Source organism: Nomia melanderi, chromosome 1 (genome assembly GCF_051020985.1).
Source record: "Nomia melanderi isolate GNS246 chromosome 1, iyNomMela1, whole genome shotgun sequence".
In the NCBI taxonomy this organism is placed as follows: domain Eukaryota; kingdom Metazoa; phylum Arthropoda; class Insecta; order Hymenoptera; family Halictidae; genus Nomia; species Nomia melanderi.
Window position 1 is genome coordinate 15,618,584 of NC_134999.1, and position 23,463 is coordinate 15,642,046.

At 34.1% G+C, this 23,463-nt stretch overlaps 1 protein-coding gene across 1 annotated transcript in view; it reads left to right on the forward strand.

Annotated features, from left to right (window-relative positions):
• Positions 1-4,093: 4,093 nt before the first annotated feature.
• The window catches only part of apolpp (retinoid- and fatty-acid binding glycoprotein apolipophorin), a 61,658-nt gene continuing 42,288 nt past the window's right edge, over positions 4,094-23,463 (forward strand). The window contains exon 1 of the mRNA XM_031986029.2: positions 4,094-4,291. Coding sequence (XP_031841889.1) covers positions 4,216-4,291 — 76 coding nt within the window. The 5' untranslated portion in view covers positions 4,094-4,215. The remainder of the gene's footprint in view (positions 4,292-23,463) is intronic.

Sequence of the window (23,463 nt, forward strand, 5' to 3'; positions counted from 1 at the left end):
CTTCAATCGTTACAAACATGAAAGAAGAATCTTTCTAAAACAAAATAAAAAATGCAAAATGTATCTGAAAAATCTCTCTACTTCGCCAATCAACGCATCAAACCGTGCTGAAACAAAGTATCAACATCGTTTCAACGGTAATCAATCGTACACCGAGAAAGCGTCCGCCCCACTTAAAGACCTACACGCAAATCACCCGTGACATTCAGCACCCGATCCGATCCGATCGGCGCTCCGTTATCAATCGAAGGCCAATCGTGTCACAATGCGACAACCGAACGGCGACGAACAAAAGCCGATGACGAACGGACCGATAACCGATCGCCGCTTCGCGGGGTGGCCGTCACAAAGGGTAAACATTGACCCATCCACGCCGGTGCACAGACAAAACCCAACAATTCGACTATTCGCAAGATTTGAAGGTTATCAACGTGTTGCTAAGTAGACCATGTTATACAAAATGATTTTCATTTGAAAAATAACAATTTGAGATATGTGAAGTTAACACTAGAACTACCGTACCAGTCAAAATGACTGGTTTTAATTTGTTTGTTTCGCAGTTATTAATATCTTAAAAGCATTGAATATTTGAACTGATTTTGGAAATAAATAGTTTCACTTGAATATTATGATGAATATCCAGAGAAACTGAAAATAATCTATTGTTACAATTTTTATAGAGATTACATATCAATCGGATTAAATTCTCGATAGTTCTAGTGTTAATAGTGTTGATTGCTTAACACATTATTGGTGATTCGTGGTGAAGGTTTTAAACAAAACTTAACAAATATAAATATTAGTCAATTATTGTGAATACAAATAAAATATTATTCTTTTGTTATCAATTATTGTAATTTAAAGCAAACATAGGCATAGAATATACATAAAATTTCTCTCTTTTTCAGTAAATTATTAATGGCAAAGTAATTGTGTCAATCATAGTTGAAAAATAAATCATAGGGCAAGGGGTTAATGCCACCGGTTCCGTAATAAACACTAGGTTCGCGGGAATTCATTGTGCAGTTTATTCTATTGTTAGAAAAGTTGATATTCGTTTATTTAGATTTTGAAAATTATAGATTTAAAAATGGATAATTATAATACATATTCTAACCCGTCGAAACATTTACTAAATATTGTTTATACAATTCAATGTGCGTCAAACGCGTTCCGTTAAACCTAGTGTTAAATACAAAAGTGAAACGATCTAAATAAAACTTCAGTATACTTTATTTATCTTGTATATAATGAATTGAAACGAAACTTTGGACGTACCTGTTATATAACTTTGAATATTTTGTTTTTGCGATATCTTATATTGTCCTATGTTTGGAAAATTGAAATGGCTGATGCGAGTGGAGATACGAGTTAATTCGTGACCGGTCAACAATATGTTAATTAGAAAAGGAAATAATCGAATATTTTAATGTAATAATAATAATATATATTAGATTTAATATAAAAATAAAGTATATAATATTTAATGTAATAATAATAGGATATATAAGATTTAATATAAAAATAAAGTATATAATATTTAATATAATAATAATATATATAATATTTAATATAACAACACTCTCTATTATATTAAATATTATATACTTCATTTAACAAAATATTTTGTTATCCAATTAAGACAATAAGAAAAATTCGATTTTAATTATTTTCTTTCTTATAGATAGAAGTATATAGTTACTACTGTTGAAACAATGTACTATAACACCATGTACATGTAACACCATGCACGCGTCAGAATTGGTTTAAAAAATTTTGGTCGACCTTCTGAAGTTGATAATGACAAAATGAGAGCCATAGTTGAATCGAATCGTATAATTGTAATAATATATAATATTGTATAACATATAATTGTGTAATCACAATTGTATAAAAAAAATTGAGTTATATTTCACACTAAAAGACCGAAATTACTTGCTAATTCAATATAATACGCAGACCGCGACAAACCTTGACGTATAGGCAACAAAGTTTATTGCTCCAGATACTATACAATAAAAATACAACGAAAATTAACGTACGATACAATACGATACAATTCAAGAAAAAAACCTTCTATCTTAATTTTCTCTGCTCAGAATCCAAATCTTTCACCCTTCGAAAACATCGTAGCACTCAAAAATGATACAAGACAGGATGAAAATTGGTTAGACCATACTCGAAACGATATTTTTGAAACGACCGTCATGATGTTTTATCGTAAAAATTTCCAAAGAAATTTCCGCAACGATCCAATAAACGTGCTCCGTGTTGCACCGACACTTTTCGATTTTCTAAAGTCTTGACGCGGTACTCACCATAACTCTTAGATAAGTTCGAAATTTACGTCGTTGCCACGAGACTTCCTGCGCAACAAATTTCCTTTTATTTACCCCTTGCCTTACAATGACGTGTCAGACACGTGGTGCAGATTTCAAACAGAATTGAACTAGCATGGATATTTGCTCGATCATTTTGAATTCAAATAAAATAATGTTCTTCTGTTATCAATTATTACACTTTAGAGCAAGGATTCTTATAGAATATGCCTATAAGTTTTGTTCTTAATAAATCATTAACTACGTTCAGTGCCACATGCCAATTTTTGTAAGAAAACATTTTTAACCCCTTGTCCTATGACTTCTTTCTGAATCGTGATCGATCTAACTACTTTATTATTGATGATTTATTGGAAATAAGAGAAAATTCAAGTCTTGTTCTACGTAACGTTTGCTCTACGGTGTAATCATCGATGACAGAGGAATAATATGATTGAATAATATTCATGTTTGTTAAATTCTATGTGATATTATAGGGTAAAGAGTTAATGGTAGAGGTTATTACGTTACAAAGCACCGAAAACAAAGAAACAATACCAAAATGTATAAAAATTACCAAAAGCTTGAATATAACATAATATTTCATTTAAAAAATCATCACAGTTCATAAATATGACCGAAATTTCCGTGCGATGGAACGTGTTAATCACAAAGTGATTGTATCGACTTTAGCGCAGAAATAAATCATAAGGTAGATTAACTCTGAAACACACGATTTCAAAGAAAACCACAAAGTCTCCACAGAACTCGCTACAATGTGTTTTGACTTGTTATTTTCGTTTCATTTACGTACGTATTAGTCCATAACATTGCCAACAGGATGAAAAACTTTCAATGAAATATTAAACTGTACAACTACGAGTGACTTGAACTTTCGAGGGTTGAATGTTAGGGTTTGGTCGAACCCTGATTATCTGCACGAGGTGCCGTCTATGGGACCGTAATAATTGTAATACTATTTATTGGTTAAGTTATGATTGCACAGAATTTGTGTGAGCTTGTGAACGCGTGTGTATGTGTGCTCGTGTAAAGGAAAACTGAACTCTGTTATGTTTAGCTAGTGTCGAACTCTATTCTTTCTCTACCGAGCAAAATTGTCTATGTTCTCTCTATGCTGTCTCTTTCTATTTATCTCCTAATTGTATTCTCTGTGTGATATCTGTTTCTAAACACTCCTAACTGTGTTCTCTGCGTTTACGATATGGTCTGCACTACCGAACCCTAAATCGTTTTGGGCGAGCATACTAAATTGAAGATCAAGAAAAGGAAAAAACTAAGTTTGTCACGTACCATCTACTGCTGGTGCACAGATGGCACTCAAATAAGGGTTCAAAGGTTTCTACCTGTTCCATGTAAACTTCGTCGAGCTAACTCTAACGAAGTATATCTAATAAAAAGGTAAGCAAAGGGTGGTCCAGTTTTCAACCGATTGCGTACCGATAACAGGATGAAAATCGATTAGACGATAATCCTTTCGAGACAGTTCTCGTGGACAATGGAGGATACGTGCGCCAGGTCATAGAAGGGGCGCGTGTCGCAGGTAAACGTTGAGGGAAGTCGAACGTCGACTCGGCAACGCTGCGACTTGTGCGTCGGCCGTTTCCTTTTGCGGCCAAGCCCCGGGATCTCGTTATCTCAGTGTCAGCGTGATGAATAGAGTACACACGAACCGTATGCCAATGTCCAGCAGCCATGGGTACGCCATGAAGCGGCCGCCGGAGAGGAGGGGGGGCCCGCGAGAGCATAAAAGCAGGCACGAAGAAAAGCATCGGTGCTTTTGTGGTGTTCTCCCGTGGCCGCTTCGTGTCCCAGCTGATATTGTGTGACAGTGCTACTTACTCTCTACGCTTAAAGGCTTTCCTCCAACGGGGACGTCATGGGGCATCCACCTCGACTGTTGGCGACGACCCTAGCATGCCTCTTCCTACTGTTCGCGACTGCCGAATCGGCCGGTAAGCGGATCGCAATCCATTTCTTCTTTTATTCCGTTCTTTTGGAGATTTAGCGGGATCGCTAGGGGGGAGTATCGATAGGGTGTCTCCAGAGTATACGCGTTACGGACTACCCTTGTTTTTCACGGTAAGACCGCGGTTTGGGGGGCGCGGATTATTGTTGGGGCGCTGGAATTTTTGATAAGGAATTAATGTTCGTACCATCATGTCTAGAAATAAATGAACTTCGTATCGTAACAGTAGAAATTCAGTGAAGTAATGTTTATTTTGTAATAAAGTTATAATTTAAAACGTGTGTATATTATTAAAATTTTTAGTAAAGATTAATGTTCGTACTATAATGTCTAGAAATAAATGAACTTCACATCGTAACAGTAGAAATTCAGTAAAGTAATGTTTACTTTCTAATCAAGTTATTATTATTTGAAATGTGTCTATATTATTATATCTATTAAAAGATAGGGAGACGCGGAAAAGAAATTTTAGGGAGGCGTAGTAGCATAAAGGTTGGAAACTGCAGTAAAACTACTGAGTTAGAGTAACTTATTTTTAATTTTCGTATAAAAATTAGAAAGAAATCTTCAACAAGAATTTTCGAAAAAAGTCGAGGGGTCTCCTAGTTTTGTGTCTGTGCAGAAATTTAATTGAGAATCGTCGATGAACTTCATGATTTAAGTAATTGCGAAATAAAGATTCTGAAGTAGATCGGTTTGACCCCGTAGTTTTAACGTTAATACTTGGATAATTGAATAGGGAGGCACTTTGCACTTAGGAACGTCTTTTATTTTGTTTATCTTTTCTTTCATCGTTTAGTCTTCTTGAGGCTAGAAGTACTAAGTGCTAGAACTATCTAGTAGTCACATTGAGTTTACCATCACATTGAGATTTTAATTGACTTATAAGTTAGTTTCCGTATTAGTGAATCAATTTTTCCAGTAATTTCTCGAACAAGACGCTATCGTTTTAATAATTATGGAGAAAGAATTTAATTGTTCTAGTGTTGATTCATGATTGTTATAAAAATTGTGAGTATTTACATTTTTTGAAACATTGGCTAATATTCTGTTTAGTTTCTTGGTTATTTGCAACGCTTGAATGCTATCAGTAATTGCAAATTAGGGAAATTAGTCAATTTAATTGGTATGGTAATAGGGTGAAGATGGTTTATTGATTGCGAAAAATTTAAACATTTATAGAGTGTACAGATGTCGAAGGAGAGTGTAGGTTAGGTTTCGTGAAAGTTGCAGGGAAATTTAAAGATAATTAATTCTGTGAACGTAAATTTGTGAATGTGCGTAAAGAGGAATATGTTTATATCTACGGAGATTCTGCTGGTGATAGTTTTCTTTGAAGCAGTCGCTGAATCATTAAAATTGAACTGTTTAAAGAAAGTAAATTGGGATACATTGGAACGAGCTTCCCCAGTTAAGAGTTAAATTGAATTTAATATAAATACTGTTCTTGTTCACTGGGGAAGACGAGTTAACTCATCGCGTGGACCCTGCCTATATGAAGATCGTAAAGTCACCCAGTTAGCAGATTAAGTTGAAGCGAAGTGCCGTTTTCCTGGCATCAATATTTAATCTTTACCCCTGTAACGATCGTATAATCGCTTTTCCCTACGACGAATTATTAACAGTGACAATAGTATCACAATATCCATGGTGATAGAGTTTAGTAAATGTAACGCCGCGCTAATTTTTTGAAATTATACGGTAGAATTAGGAATTTCTCGTGGGAATAGAATTGATTAATTCCCACGCGATTTTCACGTGTTCGTCGATTCAATTTCTATTTTTGTTCTTTTTTTAACATTCTTCTTGTTTAGATAATAATTTTATTAAATTTTGTTACAAAACGTAGACATGACAGTTAACGTCTCTTTCGAAGATAACTTACAGGTTACATTTAGTTTGTGCATCAGTTAAATAATATGAACAGATTTAACATTAAAATTATCAGATGGATCCCAATAAATGATTCCTGATTCCTTCTTTTTGCAATGATTAAAAAGATAGATGTTCCTCTAAGAAATCACTAAAGAAATTGATTGAGAAATGCGCAAACTGAATTGTAAATCAATTAAAATGTCAAAAGATACTCTTGTAATTTCTATAGAACTTCAAAATGTCAAATTAACTGTAGTTTTAGTGTTAATCAGATACGAAACGATATAAAATTAATTTCTAATTTTCATTTCTCCCTCGGATATAATAAAAAAGAAAAAATTCGAACAGCTTCCAATTTGTCCAATGTTTACCCTAATGCCTCACGAATCTCATAAATGATTAAAATCTCCCACCGAACCTTCAATCCATTCAATAATTAATCAAGCAAAAAAATTGTCTAACATCGATCTCTAAAAACGACAAAACCTTTCATTCAAATTCCCTCGTAACGTTAACCCTTTGCATTGCAAAAATACTTCACTAGAAATATTCAACATTTCCTGATCACATGCAGACAACATATTTTAAAAACAACTTAAAGACGGTGTACATAAATTAACCCTTTGTGGTCGTATTAATTGCATACGTAAATGCTAACAACAGCAACGCAATGAAACGAAATATTAAAATATTAAAATTACATTGAACTAAATTAAAATGATAAACGAAAAGTATTGTTTCCTGGAAACTTTAGACAAATATCACACAACAATAAAGTTTCGTTTAACAGACACGACCGCAAAAGATTCAAAAGTTGATAACAAGTCTGTTATTCAATATTCCACATACTGCTGCATTACACGAAGCTTCACATTAGATATACAATTTCATAATTGTCTACGTGCTGAATCAAATGACTACTGAGATTAGCCATTGGAGTACGAAAGATTAATGACACACACGACTCAATGTACCCCAAGATTTCTCGAAACATCCTTATCGTTCGAACAAACAGAAGAACAAATCCGAAGTCCATTTTAAACCATCTCCGTCCACAAGCACACGGAAACACAGTACAACTCTCAGTCCATTATCTCTGCTAAACATCTGTCTCGGATAAAGAAAAAGTCTCCGGTTCTATCCTCGTCCCCATGGAAAGCACACATGTGTCCTCGAGCCGGGTTTCGAGATTTCTGTGGCTGCGGGAGGGAAACGGCGTCCGCCGTTCGCGGCGAAAGTTTCCCTGGCCGAGGAAAATTAGGGAAACAATGATATACCTCCTGAAAGAAGGAGACGCAGAAGAAAAAGAATATATACGGTGGGTTTAGCAGGTAATGGGGAGGGCCGGCGTACTTGATGATCCCCATGGTACGCAATGGGGAAATATCGATCTTTCTGTGGGCAAAAATCAATTTCTTGAACAAATGAGAGGGTTCGTAAAGCTGATAGCGAAATATTTGGTAATAATAGATGCAACGATTTTTTTGTTTAAATAATGAATAAATGTAAATAATGATATTAGTGATAGTAATTAGAATATTAATAGTATTGACATTATAAATTGGTAATTAGAATTTTAGTAAGAGTAATATAGTAAAATAATAATAATGTAATAACATCATGATAATATTAATAATATTGATAGTACAAATTAGCAATAATAATGTTAGTAATAGTAATATAGTAAAATAATAGTAATATAATGAAATCATCATAACATTAATAATATTGATATAAATTAACCTAATACTATCGGCAATTTGTCCATTTTACTTTAAGCAAAAGTTTCATTTGAAGATAATACATTAATAATAGCAAAATTATTTTTGCTTTGATCCGTGGGCAATGAACATTGATTCTTATTAAATTAATGAGTCATCGTATAGCAGGGAGTTAACAATAATAACGCTGGAAATAGTAATATAATAAAACAATACTAATCGGATGCAATAATGAATAACAAGTAACAGCAATAATCCTTAATCATTGCAACTCTACACAAGATTAATTAGTCTACCGTCTAATTGTTAATCCTACATTAATCTAACATTTTATATACGCATAACACAAATCCAAACTAAAATTACAGAATCAAATTCCCCATTCCTTTTCGTAAATTACAAATTTCCGTTTGATTAACCCCTTGGCCTATGATTTCTTTCTCAACTCTGATCGATACGGTTATTTTGTCATTAATAATTTATTGGAAAAGGAGGAAAATTCTAAGCATATGTTACGCCTATATTTCCTTTTAAGTATAATAGTTGATTACAGAGGAATAATATTTACGTTGAATTCGAATGAACTGAGTAATATACATATTTGTTGAACCATGTTGAAAATCTTCACCACGAGTCTCACTCGTTGTAGGGCAAGGGGTTAAAAATATATCAATATAATCAACGACGCTCGCGTTTCTATAACTGAAATTTAGCCAGCGTACAATCTGTTCAGAATTCATGATTACTAGAAAATCAGCTCGCCTTCGTCTATTCAAACGTTGCGGACGTCTAACCGATAAACCGATCTTGCCCGCCGAGCGACCAGAAAACGAGGCGACAGGCGATACATTTCCTTTCTCGAGAAACTCGGGAGAATTCGTTGATCGACCGATACCGGGCCATCACCGACGCGGAGCGCTCTTCGACAGGGGAATCACTTTTTTATGGGGGAATTAGGTGAAATATAACACCGCCCCTTCGGAAGAATATTTTTGGCTACGCCCGGCTCGTAAAAGAGAAAGCGGCCCTTTTTTTTCTCGCCGCCGCTCGTTTTTCACGGTGAACTGCTGGATTTTCTTCTCCTCCGCGAGGAAATATATTTTTTTCCTCGTTTCTCTTTTCTATTCTTTCCTTTTTTTGTGAAAAATTGTAGGAGAGAAAGAAACTTCTCTGTTGCCTCGGTGTGTTTGCGTGTGTGTTAAAAGGGGGTTGATGGGATGTTAAGAGTTCATGAGCTGCTGGAGAAACGCGGGACTTGACGGATATCTAAACTGTTGGGCTTTTTTCAGTTTATTTGTTTTCTCGCTAAAGAATTTTGTTCATCGTTTTCGGAATAATTTCGTTGTTTGCTTGCAGAGTGACGAAAAAGTGAAAGATCTTTGTAGATGTCACGAGTTTTCCTGTAATTTTCCGTAATTTTTCGTTGGATCGTTCTATGAACGATATTCGATAATCATAATAATAATTAAATTTCAAATTGGAAACGTTGTTTAACTGGAACAGAGGTTTCCAATTTATTTTGGTTATTTAACTTGCGAAATAATTCGTGGGAAGTGCCTTTGTGTGTTTAAGAGATTAACCGAGTTTGTTCTATAACAAAGGATACCATCCAAGAGGATTAGTAGAATTTTAGAGAACATTAAGAACGCTCAATTTTCTTGGAGCTTTATTAACTTTGAAACTTCCGTTGCTCCTAACAATATTTACGTCTAAATTTAACCTTTCTCGGCTGTCGCGCGTGTTACATTTCATATTTCTCCTTTCCAAGATTTAGGATCAAACGTAAACGAGAACAAGTTGTTTGAAATTCCAGCTCTATTGTATTGCTTAAACGCTTAAAATATCATCGACGTCGACCTTTTCCCCTGTTCCCGGCTCGACAAAGAGAAATTTAATATACGGTTTGAATTTTCAACTTGCACGCCAATTTAAATTTAACACGCCGCGTTCCGTAGCGCTGACATTTGAAACGGGACGCCCTTAATTATTATCTGATTCGTTGGTGGAAACAAATGTCGCCCGGCGCGAACGATTATCGCGTGTTTTCCAATTGTTCGAAGATGCGAGAACCTACTCAACATTTATCCTCGATCGAGCCGAAAAGTAACGGTCGCGCGTTGAAGCATTATCGGGGCGAGCGCCATGATCTTTTATCGCGAAAATTTCCAAAGAAATTTCCGCAACGATCCAATAAACGTTGTGCTCCGTGTTTCGCCGGCACATTTCGATTTTTTAAAGTCTTGACACGACACTCGCCGTAACTTCGAGCTTAGATAAGTTCGAAATTCACGTCACCGTCGCGAGACTTTCCGCACGGCGAATTTCCCTCTATTAACTCGACGCAACGAATTGCGTAACAATGGCCAACTTCGCAACATGGCGTCCGGTCCGCGGCGCTTCATTCCGGCGAAACTTTTCATTGCTCGCATTCCAATTTATATTTCCCAATAAACGCGCACACTCGATAAAACATTCCTCGCTTTATGAACACACGAAATCTGCAATTGACTGATTAATAAAATCGCAGCGTTTTGATATGAACGTCGACGAAACGTACGAATTATATTGTTGAATATCACGTTAATGGAACACGCACTTCTAACGTGATATTCACAATGTTTAATGGAACACCTTTACCGATAGTTACTTGTGCATCACGAAACTATATCTAACAAGGAAAATGAGCGTTCAATATATGGAATTAATTAGAATAATTAATATAGAATTTAGTGTTTAGGAAATTTGACATAACAGTTTTCGTATTAAATTAGAAATCGTAAGTTATTATTGCATCTTGTTGAATTCGTTTGAATAATGTTAATGAAACCCTACGCACCAGCTTGTCAATTACTATCGTTAATTAGTTGTGAAAACATTTGTCACGGAGAACGAATAAATTTTTAATCTCACATCGTTACTCGTTCGTTACCAATGGCAAACAAGTCGACGCGAGAAACGATGAATATTTATATGACGAATTAAATAAATAAGAGGAAAAACGTTATTTTATCCGAGCGGAGCGTTTTGCGTAATGGCGTTGGCTGGTGGATCGTTGGAATATTTTTAACAGGCCGGCCTGATTCAATTTACACGGGGAAAAGTCATCGGCCAGCGAGAATGGGGCGAGAACCACCCTACGCAGCAACAAATTTTCATTCAAGTTTGTTCAGGGCCAAGTTGCCGTACGCGCCCCTCTAAAATGCATGGAACTACCCCTTTGGAGGTCTCAGAGGAGTTCCGTGTGGACCGAGTAAATAAGTTCCACCCCCGCAGATACGTATCCCGAATAAAAGTTTTCATCCATCGTGAACGGTGACGTTGTTATCGAGGCCAGGTAGAAAGGGAGCGAGAGAGAGAGAGAGGGTGGGTAACATGTTCAACCCCATTTTGTTTTTTTTCAAAGATATTATTTAGTACAGAAAAAAGTTCAATGAAAATATTATTAAGTTATGTTTTCTCTTGATTGAGGGGTTGTTTGTGTCATTTTCGAATTGTATAATTGTTTTGGGTTGCAATAAACAAACGTCCAATAAAAATGATATTTTTAAGTTATGTTTTCTCTTCAGGTTGCTTTATCTTAATTTAGGCGTTTTTGTTATTTGCGAATCGTATGATTGTTCTAAGGCTCGACAAAAAAATGTCTATCCCACATCTTCCTTTCGTAGAAATACAATCGAACATAGAAACACATTCTACAAAAATACAACGTTCAAATTCTATTCTCTTTTTATGAGATTTTCGAAGTGTTGATGGATAAAATATTTAAAGAATTATTTTCATATTCATCAAATATTAAAATTCATTAATGACTTAATGGAATTGTCTCCATGTCATCATAGTCGAATTCATGACCGAAGAAACATCGACGTCTGAACGGACAACATAAACTCCACATTTCTCAAAGAATCATTCCTCAAAAACAATGAATAAAAGCTAGTCGTTTCATTAAATGATAACTCTAATGACGAATTCTTTGCCAAGGAAGATTGCGAAACGCCAAGAACATTATCTACACAGAACATCTTTCAAGAAACTTCTAGAAACGTAACCGCGTCTACTACACTTTACCCGCGATGTATTTTTAAAACCGATGAAATTATTTTTCTGAAATCCGCCGTTTTATTTACCGATCCGCGTGCCGATAAAATCCTCGGAGTAATCGAAAACTTTCCGCCGGCGTACCTCGTTCCTGGCTACCAATCGCCGATCGTTCTCTATTCGCGGAATTATCGGCCGGTTCGACGCGAATTTTTCGATTAATATGCCGCGACGATAGGGAAGGTCGACGAGCCACGTTAAACGTGTCAAAAGGTTATTCCGTCGTGTCAAGGATGAAGAGATTATACGAAGCGGACGAATGTTGAAAACGGAGATTAATTCGAAAAAGATAGGATTACGAGAGATTGCCGCGCGACCGGAGAAATTTCACCGTGATTCCACGGGCTTTCTTCTGAATTAATCGCGGGAAACGTAAACCCTAGGCGGCTCCTCTCCCCTTTATCCTGACACGGCGATCTGTTTGCTGGACATTTTGCTCGATTCGAAAATTATCTTGTTTTCTTGGCGTTTTACGTGTTTCGCGATTCGATCGGCGTACAAAGTACAACGAAATATGAGCACGCTTCGATAAACTTCTTATTTATCCTGGATTCGCGTTACAACGTGACTAGCAAAATTGGGATCTAAGTCGAATCATCTTTGATTAGTTTCATACTGCTGATTTCCTAGAAAATTGAAGGACAGTTTTTCGAGGCTTTCGAATTCGAACGTTCCACCTTTCGATGGTGCGAAGATCGTGTTTTAATAAATTAGAATGATAATCTGTGGAGCACTTGAACAATTTATGAAATAATTTAGTCATTTCTGCGAACGTAGTACGAATATATTATTTAATTATGAATATTGTTGTTAAAGTTAGTGTTGATTTATACTTTCGTTGAAGACTGAAAGAAAGTAAATGAACAATTATATGTACGTATAGGTATATGAAATTAGAATTACTTAATTATCGTGTCAAAGAAACTGCATTCTAAAAGAGTTTTGCTTTTCACTGACTTGTATAATGCGAATCGATAAATAATTAGATGAATCAGTGACAACTAATTGTGTTATTCGAGTTTATCGAATTAGATTTCTCGGTTTCGGTATTTCGATGGCGGAGTTCAATGTTGATTGACGTTAAAAAGACAGCTGGAGGGTAATTTATAGAGGACTGAATATTAAATAATTACGATTGCAATTGGCGTAATGCAGACGCTGATAGCCAAGCCGGCCGGCGTGTATCGGCGATTTCCAAAGCGAACTGATAGCTGACGATGCGTACGATTATCTCTGACCTCCGTCCGCGCGCGGTTTTTTCATTTTTCTGGGCAATTATCGTTAAAGACCATTCGTGAACTTTGAAACGATTCAAGATCTTTATTCGAACGAAACTCTGGCCGGAATAATAACCATCTGTCTTATTACATGCTCAAAAAACAGGCAGATCGACGTTTCATCGATGGGAAAATTCATTTTTTCGAGTTTCTGGATATCTGTCGAGATTGAATATTGAAAGTTCTACGTTCTTCGAATTGATATATGTATTAATTTTCTGTTAATGTTATGTAATACTGGAAGATCGCATGAATTTCTCATGATTTATGAAATTCACGAAAGTGATAAAAAGAAGATTGATTGAAAGGAGTAATAATTTTCGTGGTTTCGACAGTGTTTCGGGATTAGTTGCTAACAATTGTTGAATAACAAATGTCGAAGGAATAGATAAGAAATTAATGAATGTATCAAGATTTCCGAGGAATATTTACATTACATATTCTCCTACTTTAATCTCTTGTTCTATAATCTCTGTCACAATTGTGCTTGATCAAACGATTGTATCGTTTATTATTTGTTATAAAAAGAGAAGAGCTTGACAGTTATCTATGTTTAGATTCACTGGAGACTAAACGTTGATAATAGACGAGTAATATTTATATGAATAATAAATTAATGATATTTGGACATTTTCGTCGTGAGTCTAATATATTATAGAAGGGATTAACACGTTGACTGCCACGAGAGTTTCTAGTGTTTTGTACAGTAATATTTATTAATAATTATTTTCAATACCATTTGCCTTCGTTATTAAAGAATAAATATTATTATAATAAGAATAATTATTTCCAATACCATTTGGCTTTGTTATTAAAGAATAAGTATTATTATAATAAAAATAATTATTTTCGATACTATTTGCATTTGTTATTAAAGAAAAAGTATTATTACAATAAGAATAATTATTTGAAAAAGCATTTTCCTTTGTTAATAAAGGATAAGTATTACTATAATAAGAATAATTATTTTCAATACCATTTGCCTTTGTTATTAAAGAATGATTTGGTATCGTAGTAGTTATATTACACTATTATCTAGCTACTTATATTATTAAATATCTTTATTTAACATCAACCTTTTTATTACCATTGTTCTTCAGCAATTTGGAGCTCCGGTCACCGGTGACCGTCGTGCCCGTCGTGTTAATGTCGCGTTTTACTTTCCCTCGTTTTAAAAATATCCGAAGATCCTCGGCAATGTAGAATGCGAAGCGAGTTTTAATGTTTACGCCAACAATACAAGGAGAAAAGGGGAAAAAGGGTAACGGCGTTTCGAGTTTCGAATGAATTTTTCAATGTCCCATCTCGAAAATGGGGTGCCGCAGAGAAAATAGGTCATATCTCTGAGGACTCGTCCTCCGAGCATCGGGTTAGATCGAAGAAGTGCGTCTCAATGTCTCGGAGAAGGCAATTTCCTGAAAGCTTTGCATTCTTTATAATAAATACGGAAACATGTATAAGAATATGCATTGACCGGAAAATATGTAAGTACGTGGCGCAAGATCAACGATGCACAACACCTCCTCCACTTTATGGGGTAATTCCGTCAATGAAGTTAGATGGATGATGATGATGAACAATGATTATCCTGCGAGTTCTTCGAATTGTTAATAATGGCCCTTCTCCCATATTTCTGTCCTACATCCATGCTGGAAGCAATATTTAATATTTCAGCTTCATCGCAAACTAGTTTCGTGTATTAACAACAATCTCGAGGAAGTTAGTACAAAACAGTTAATAAGGAATGTTATTTAAGAGATATTTTTAATTCAAGAAGGAAAGAAATTTGAAATATTCGATTGGGTATTGTTTAGAATGTACAGAATTGTGTGATTTTTAAACAAAATGGAAAGTATAATTTAATTTGTGTGCAATAATAAGAATTAGTTTCACTGGTTTACGTCTGAAGGATACCAAACGAATTGCTCAGAGGTTGGAAATATAGAGAGCACTCCGTTAATCAGAATTTTAGCTTCCTCCAAGGTACAATGGCGGAAAATTGGTGAGGTCACTTTCGAGCTAATTTAGATAGAATTGCTGCTGAGGCTAAGAGTACTTTGAAATATTGACTTTTATCGAAAATTGCTTCTACCTTTTCAGTTCCAATATGTTATTAACAAGAATGTGGTTTTAGTTACGTTAACCTATTTCCTTTGTAACAACTACGAGATTTAATTACCGATTAGTGAAATTGTGAAAACGAGACAACCCCGCATAATTAAGTGGAAAATGTGTTTCATCTTCCCTTCTATTCTTGGAAAATGGAATAGGAGACTTGCTGTGTGGGTGACGTTAAAAATGGCGGCTTCTTTCGTTACAAAGTTCCACCGACCACTGGAAATTTATTAGAAATTTCGTAAATTTATTATAACAACAATTTTCACTATATCATGATATAGTATAAATATCCAGTAAATTATTACTAACAATTTTACTGTGTTATATGTAATTATAATTCCATATGAACGTAATTTATATAAATTGTATTATATATCATTATAATTCCATATAAAAGTAATTTAAATAAATAGTATTATATATAATTATAATTTCATAAAAAGTAATTTATATAAATTATATTATGTATAATTATAATTCCATATAAAAGTAATTTATATAAATACTATTATATATAAATATAATTCCATATTAAAGTAATTTATATAAATAGTATTATATACAATTATAATTCCATATAAAAGTAATTTATATAAATAGTGTAGGAGAAAAAGAATTTTATTTAAAACAGTATAATTATTTCATGACAACTCACAATAAAATAATCAACAAATCAAACAACGCACACACTATTTACACACTCAGATGCTCTTGGCTCACTCGCATACTTTCTAGAACATTCATTCTAGATTCATAAAAAACGAACATTATTAACATAAAAATGAATATAGAGAAAATCAATTTAGTCTAGAATATTCCAATGATTTGAACATTCATTCAAAACGCGCTCACACACACAGTCACGTCATTCATGTATTGCACACACATTCATCACTCATCAATATATCTATTCTCACACTCAAATACGTCCATTCCCACAATAGTATTATATGTAATTATAATTCTATATAAAAGTAAATTATATAAACATATATACTAAATACAGTTTATGATAGTAAATTGTGAATTATTATATGTTATTCGAAAATTTACTTATCAAACAGTGTTGATGGAACCCTATCCATCGATCAGCTTACCATTTACGCAGCAGCTGCGAAGGAAAGTCATTGTTAACTTTCCCATGTAAATCCTATGTGTTTATCAGACCCCTTGAACGCAGAAAATAATTCTTATCGGCGGGAAGGGGCAGATACGTGAACAAGGAACGGTCTTCGAAAACAATATTGACCGGCGTTCATGCAAATTGTCGCGGATTTGTTTATGATTCGTCGACTATCGCGGGGCAGACTCTCTTTCATAGTCATCCTCGGCGATGATTCAATTAGCTCTCGTAAGCTCGGAGGGAGAAGTTCGTTTGCGTCACTTTATGTAGCTACGAAGGAATAGAGACGAGACTGTAAACAGGAAAAATTATTGGAATCGGAAGCGTTGACATTGGTATTGTTGGTATTAAAACTGTGGAATTGATATTGTTGAGATTGATATTGGAATTGAAATTGTTGACATTGACATTGTTGAAGTTGAAACTTTTGACAGTAGAATTGTCGAGATTGATATTGTTGACATTGAAATTGTTGAAGTTGAAGCTTTTGACACTGGAACTGTCGAGATTGAAATTGTTGAAATTAAAACCTTTGACATTGACATTGTTGAAGTTGAAACTTTCGACACTGAAATTGTTGGTATTGAAACTGTGTTGGAATTGAAGTTGTTGAGATTGACATTGTTGGAATTGAAATTGTCAAGATTGAAATTGTTGAAATTGAAACCTTTGACATTAGAATTGTCGAAATTGAAATTGTTGACATTGACATTGTTGAAGTTGAAATTTTTGACACTGGAATTGTCGAGATTGATATTGTTGGAATTGAAATTGTCGAAATTGAAACTTTTGACACTTGAATTGTCGAAATTGAAATTATCGAAATTGAAACCTTTGATATTGGAATTGTCGAGATTGATATTGTTGACATTGAAATTGTTGACATGGAAATTATCGAGATTGATATTGTTGGAATCGAAATTGTCGAGGTTTAAACTTTTGACATTCGGATTGTCGACATTGAAATAGTTGGAATTAAAATTGTTGAAATTGAAAGTAATTAAATCAAAAATGAAAAAATGCAATGTTAACCATGTTCGCGATACCCTTTTTAAGATGAAAAAACGATTAAAGTTTTATGAAAATTTTGTAGCAATCATTGTTCATTCGAACATTATTAGTTTCGAGGAAACACAGAAGTGATTTTCAGAAGCGAGCTAGGATAATTGCGGAGCGATAAGCGGATGTGCAACCGTGTACTTTTCCACGCAATCAGCACGCAAAAGCTGCTCGGTACAATGTATCACGGGGGATTCAAAGTGGCGTAAATTGCTCTTGCTCTTAGTTTCACGATCCAAACGACTTTCGTTGAAAATTACCTCGATTCCAATAACAGAAGACAGTAACTGGTAGTGTCGTAAACGTAAAACCTCCGAACGAACGAAAGAATAAAGATTGAAACTCAGATTCATCTTCTCTCTTTCAAATTATCGAATCCTGTCAGTAATAACATCACTCACCGGTATTGTCAGATTAGAAAATAAAATGTGCAACAGTAGAATATCTGATTAGAATATGGTATTTTGTGAAAATATTTAATGTTAAATTAAATTAGAATACTTCTAAACTAAGAACTAGGTTACTAAAATTAACACTAGATCTACCAAGTCCAAAATCATCCATATCAGAATTTACATTAGAAAGGACAATAAAATAGATTTTGAATTAACAAAGATTTGTGAACAATTTCGTATTTATGCAGACGTCACAATAAAAATCGTTTCAAATTTCAAAAAATATTTACTCCCTATTTTTACATAAAACTAATGTCATCATCAACAACAATTAACGCTATTTCTTTCCAATAATTAAAAACCGATCGCTAAACTCATCGTTTCAAGTTACAAATATTTACTCTTCCAATTGACACAAAAAACTAGTCTCATTATCAACAACAATTAACATTGTTTCTTTCCAACAATAAATAACCAATTCTCAATCACATCAATTCAGATCTCAAAAACTATTTTCTCTCCAAATTTATACATAAAACTAATGTCATTATTAACAGCAATTAACACATTTCGTACCGGCTAATTATCAGAAAATTAAATAGTGCAAATTTTCAGTGAGATCCACTTATATCACTATCTATAAAAAAACTCAGGTATCATATTATTATGAAATATATTTTAAATGGACAATTAGTTCTAATCAAATTTAATATTTCCTTAAGTGCCGTGGTAATTATCAAAGTTATATAGCTAAGAGTCTTTCCATAAAAACGAGATTTCTCGTTACCAGTACGCAATGTGTTAATATTATTCCTTTTCAACAATAAGTTACCAATTCCCAATCACATCGTTTCAAATTTCAAAAACTATTTACTCTCCCACTTTATATATAAAACTAATGTCATCATTAACAACAATTAAAGCGAATCCTTTCCGAAAAAAGTATCCAATTACCAATCACATCAATTCAAATTTTAAAAACTATTTACTCTCCCACTTTATATATAAAACTAATGTCATCATTAACAACAATTAAAGCGAATCCTTTCCGAAAAAAGTATCCAATTACCAATCATATCAATTCAAATTTTAAAAACTATTTACTCTCCCACTTTGTTTATAGAACAAATATTATCATCAACGACAATTAACGCTATTCCTTTCCAAAAATAAGTGTAGCAATTCCCAATCACATCGTTACAAATTTCAAAAACTATTTACTCTTCCAATTTATATAAAGAACTACTCTCACGATCGACAACAATTACTATTCCTTCCGAATATTTACAAACCATACGCTAAACACGTAAATTGGCACAAGCAGCAGTAATTTAGCGAATCACATCGCGCGACAATGAAACAAAGCGGTCAGACCGTTTCAGAGAATCGCACCTGTGCTGCCCGGTGATTACATTTTCCTCAAAACAATCAACTGTCTGGCTGCGTGTGGCCGGCCGCGCGCTCGTTCGCGCGCGCGCGCGCACGCTTGTGTCTAAACACATCGTGTTCACCGTGCAGCCGCATAACCGGCTGGAACGAGGTCTGTATCATTGAAATGATTACAGGTCCCCCGTACTGAACCGGACGTTTGGTAAATTGATCTAACCTCCCTACTTCCCAATAAAATAGATCCGATACGATACGTCACACTTTTTATCCGCGACAGACGCGCACTTTTCCCGGTACCGTAATTTTCTCGAGAAAACGGAGACGACAGGTTTTATCCCCCAATTCTGCGGTTTCTCGGAAGCGATTCCACTGGAAGGATCATTTATTGCACGTTCCGCGGGGGACGTCGGGTTTAACAAACACAGAGGTGGGTTTCGCAGAGCTTTTGAGACGGTTCTATAAATATTAAAAATGTTTATATGAAAATATGAAAATATAGGAATTTGTGTGGCAAAGATTAGAAAGGTTTAGATGAAAAGATGGATAAAGGTTTGTGTATGATCAATATTAGAAATGTTGATATCAAAATATAAAAGTTTATAGAATAAACAAGTGTATTTACATAAAAAGAAATCGAAAATATTTATATAAATCGACACCAGATTTACATAATCATTTGTTAAACGTTTACATCGATTTTAATTGAAGCAGTTGCAGGAACACGTACTCTAATTCTAGATCTAAATTAACGAACATCGATTTTTTTAAGGATACTAGAATAAATTGCAAATATGAGAAGTGTAAGATATAATGCAAAAATAATTATAAATCAAATGGGAATGAGCAGTGAATAACAATAAAAACCATTTAACATTTTATCGTTCGACTAATCATTGAAAATCTTTGAAATCGACAATTAACTGATACCCGACGTCACTGTCAGCTAATAACAATTGTCCCTTTATATTGTTTAACACGTGAATATTTCGTTTACATCTAATGCTCCGACTCGTTGAACGTACTGTAATGTATATCGATCCTTGAACCCTTTTCACACGAAGCTTAGTGAAAAAGGTTAAAAAATACGGCGCTGTTCAACGTAACCATACTTCACTTAGGGTTTAGCGAAGTTTCGCAAGAGAAACAACGAATTTGAAGTTTACTCGACGCTTTGTCTGCCACGTAAACAATTTTAAAAGGTTGTTCGATAGAAATACAAGACAAAAATAGAAAATAGCTTAACCAGTTAACCCTCTACAGGCCCGTGTGACTTTGAAGTCGCACATCAATGTACTGGGTTAAATTGATTTATTTAATTTTTTATTGCAAAATGACGAATTACATTGAATAATTATTCAACTTAAACCTTTGTACACACAGGCGTTTATGTTCAACGTCACTGTAATTTCAAAGTTAATAATAAAATTATTAAAACCGTTGAATACATTGTTAATTTGTGTTCGTATGCTGATATTTATTAATTTCATACTACATAAATTTTGTTATAATCGCCAAACAAAATTCGGCCCATAGAGGGTTAAGTTAGAAATTTAGTTTGAAAAATCTCTCATTGCAAGCGCAATAAAATCAAATAATGAAGTGTATACTCGTTAAATGCAGACCAAATGCACTTAAAATATATCCTAACGAAAAACTAAAGCGAAACGAAGAAGAATTACATGTTTGTCTCAAAAAATAAATATCGTTGAAAAAGTTAGCATCATTAAGAGTTTTAAGATGACGTGTATACTATTACTAGTTAATTCGCGATGCAGGTAAGATTAACTAATTAAATTTAACGATCGACCGACTAATTTCTTAATGCGTTGATTACAGTGAAAATAAGAATAAATAAGAATGATATATTCATTCGACGCAATTTCCAGCGGAAGTTGTTACTTCGGTATGTTGCGTGCATTCATTTTAGATGCATAAATATTCGCGGTTTATTTATGAGGGCCCGAAAGGTAGCTCCGCAAATTAACTTTGAAAGTAATAAAGTGTAGTTTAATTGCGAGCGACGTGGCTCGTTTAAAAAAGAGATTGTCCCTTGATTCACGATCGAAAATTATTTAATATACAAAGAATAATATCTCTCGAAACATCACTCTCTTAGAACAATAATAACAACATAGAATTATATGTTTTAGAATAATAACATGCAGAAGCTTAATCATTCTTAACGTGTCGAAAAACACTTTCCGAAATTTTAATTTACAATTGTTTCCTCAGTTTAAAAATTTTTCCTCAATGTTGGACATTTGCTGCAGTTAATTTTATAGTCGTTATTAGTAAAGTCGAAAGGTCAGTTCGAAATATATGACTAATGTTGGAAAATAATTTTAAGCCGAAAATTTGAAATATTTTTTGATACCTCGGTAGAAATAGTGTTAACTTCTTACTCTATGATTTATTTCTCAACTGTGTCATTAATAATTTATTGCAAAAAGAGAAAAATTCGATGCATATTCTATGCCCACCTTTGCTAAAATATAATAATTGATAGCGGAAAAATAATATTTCATTTGAGTTCATCGTTTAATTGAGTGAATTCTATTTATTCTAATTCTAAAATTAATAATTTATTAAAATTAATAATTTATCAAAATTAATAATTCTAAAATCAATAATTTACTAAAATTAATCATTCTAAAATCAATAATTCATTGAAACTAATAATTCAAAAATCAATAATTTACTAAAATTAATCATTCTAAAATCAACAATTCATTAAAATTAATAATTCTAAAATTCTCGAATTACTATAAATTCGATTGGTTGTCACCGGTGACTCCCACGGCGTTCAACGCGTTAAACGTCCCAAGCACGGTTTAGAACGCGAACGTAAAATATTCACCGAAGCTGAGACGACGTGTTCTTTCGACAGTTGTCCCGAGTGAAAGACAGGTCAGAGTTTCGCAACAGGAAATTGCGGAGTCCGTGGAACAGCTGACATTCGAAACAGCCGAGGAAATGCTCAAGAGCGCTTGTAGTTTTCGTGCGTAACAGCGCGCTCGTCAACACGGGTGCGCGAACCTCTGATAATCGGATAATGGAAGTGTCGAGAAACTGCAATTGCGGCCGGCCGATTAATTTCGCGTCCCGCCACGGAGTCCTTTGAACCTCGTTCATCCGATCGACGCGAAACCGCTTCCTCTTGTTTCGACATCTTCCGCCTCGACACGTTGACTGCCACGAAAAACTTCAGTTTTATGCATCACTTATTCTTTTGTAGCAAAAATAGAAAGGAATAATTATCAATTATTTGGTACACGATTATTACGTCACACTATAATCTAGTTATTTGAGTTATTAACCCTTAGCACTCCAGGTTGTTTTGCAATCTATCAGCAACTGCAACTAATTTTTATAGTATTCCTAGCGAAAATGAGAAATGCCATAACATTTCTTCGATCTTTTATTTTCCTTCTTAGTACAAAATTCGGATGTGTGGAAAATCTAATAATTTTAGGGTAGTTTTTTTAAGATTCATTAAAATATTTAATATTAGAACTAGTGCAATTTTGGAGCCTACAGAGTTCAAAGGGTTAACACTTAACCTGATGAAATATAGCGAAGACTTTTTGAAACTAAAGTATACACTTTGTCATGAAATATAATTAATATTTCTCGAAACTAAGGAAAAACGTTAGAAATATTTTTAAGTGTCCCTTTTGGATTCTATTAATGAATTTTCTGTTAGTCCCGATTTGAAAATGATCACGGTGCGTAGAATGTTGTGGAACCATCTCTATTCGATTTTAATCTCGATGATGGACATAAATCGACGCTTCTAGTATAATCACATTAAATTACTCGTAATTATTTCATAACACGCTCAATGTTAACCTTTCGATTAACCTTTACCGACCCGCTTTATACCCTGAAACGGTTGTTCCAAATTCGAAAATATTTTCCGCGATGAATCCTCAATGAATTCACAGGAAATAATTTCCTAATTAATTATTCAGTCCCTAGGGTTCATCAACCCCTGTGATGTACTTCTCAACTTTGACCGATACAATTATTACTTCGCCATTAATAATTCATTAATAAAATAAGAAAAAAATTCTAATATTAATACCTACAAATATTTAGTATTT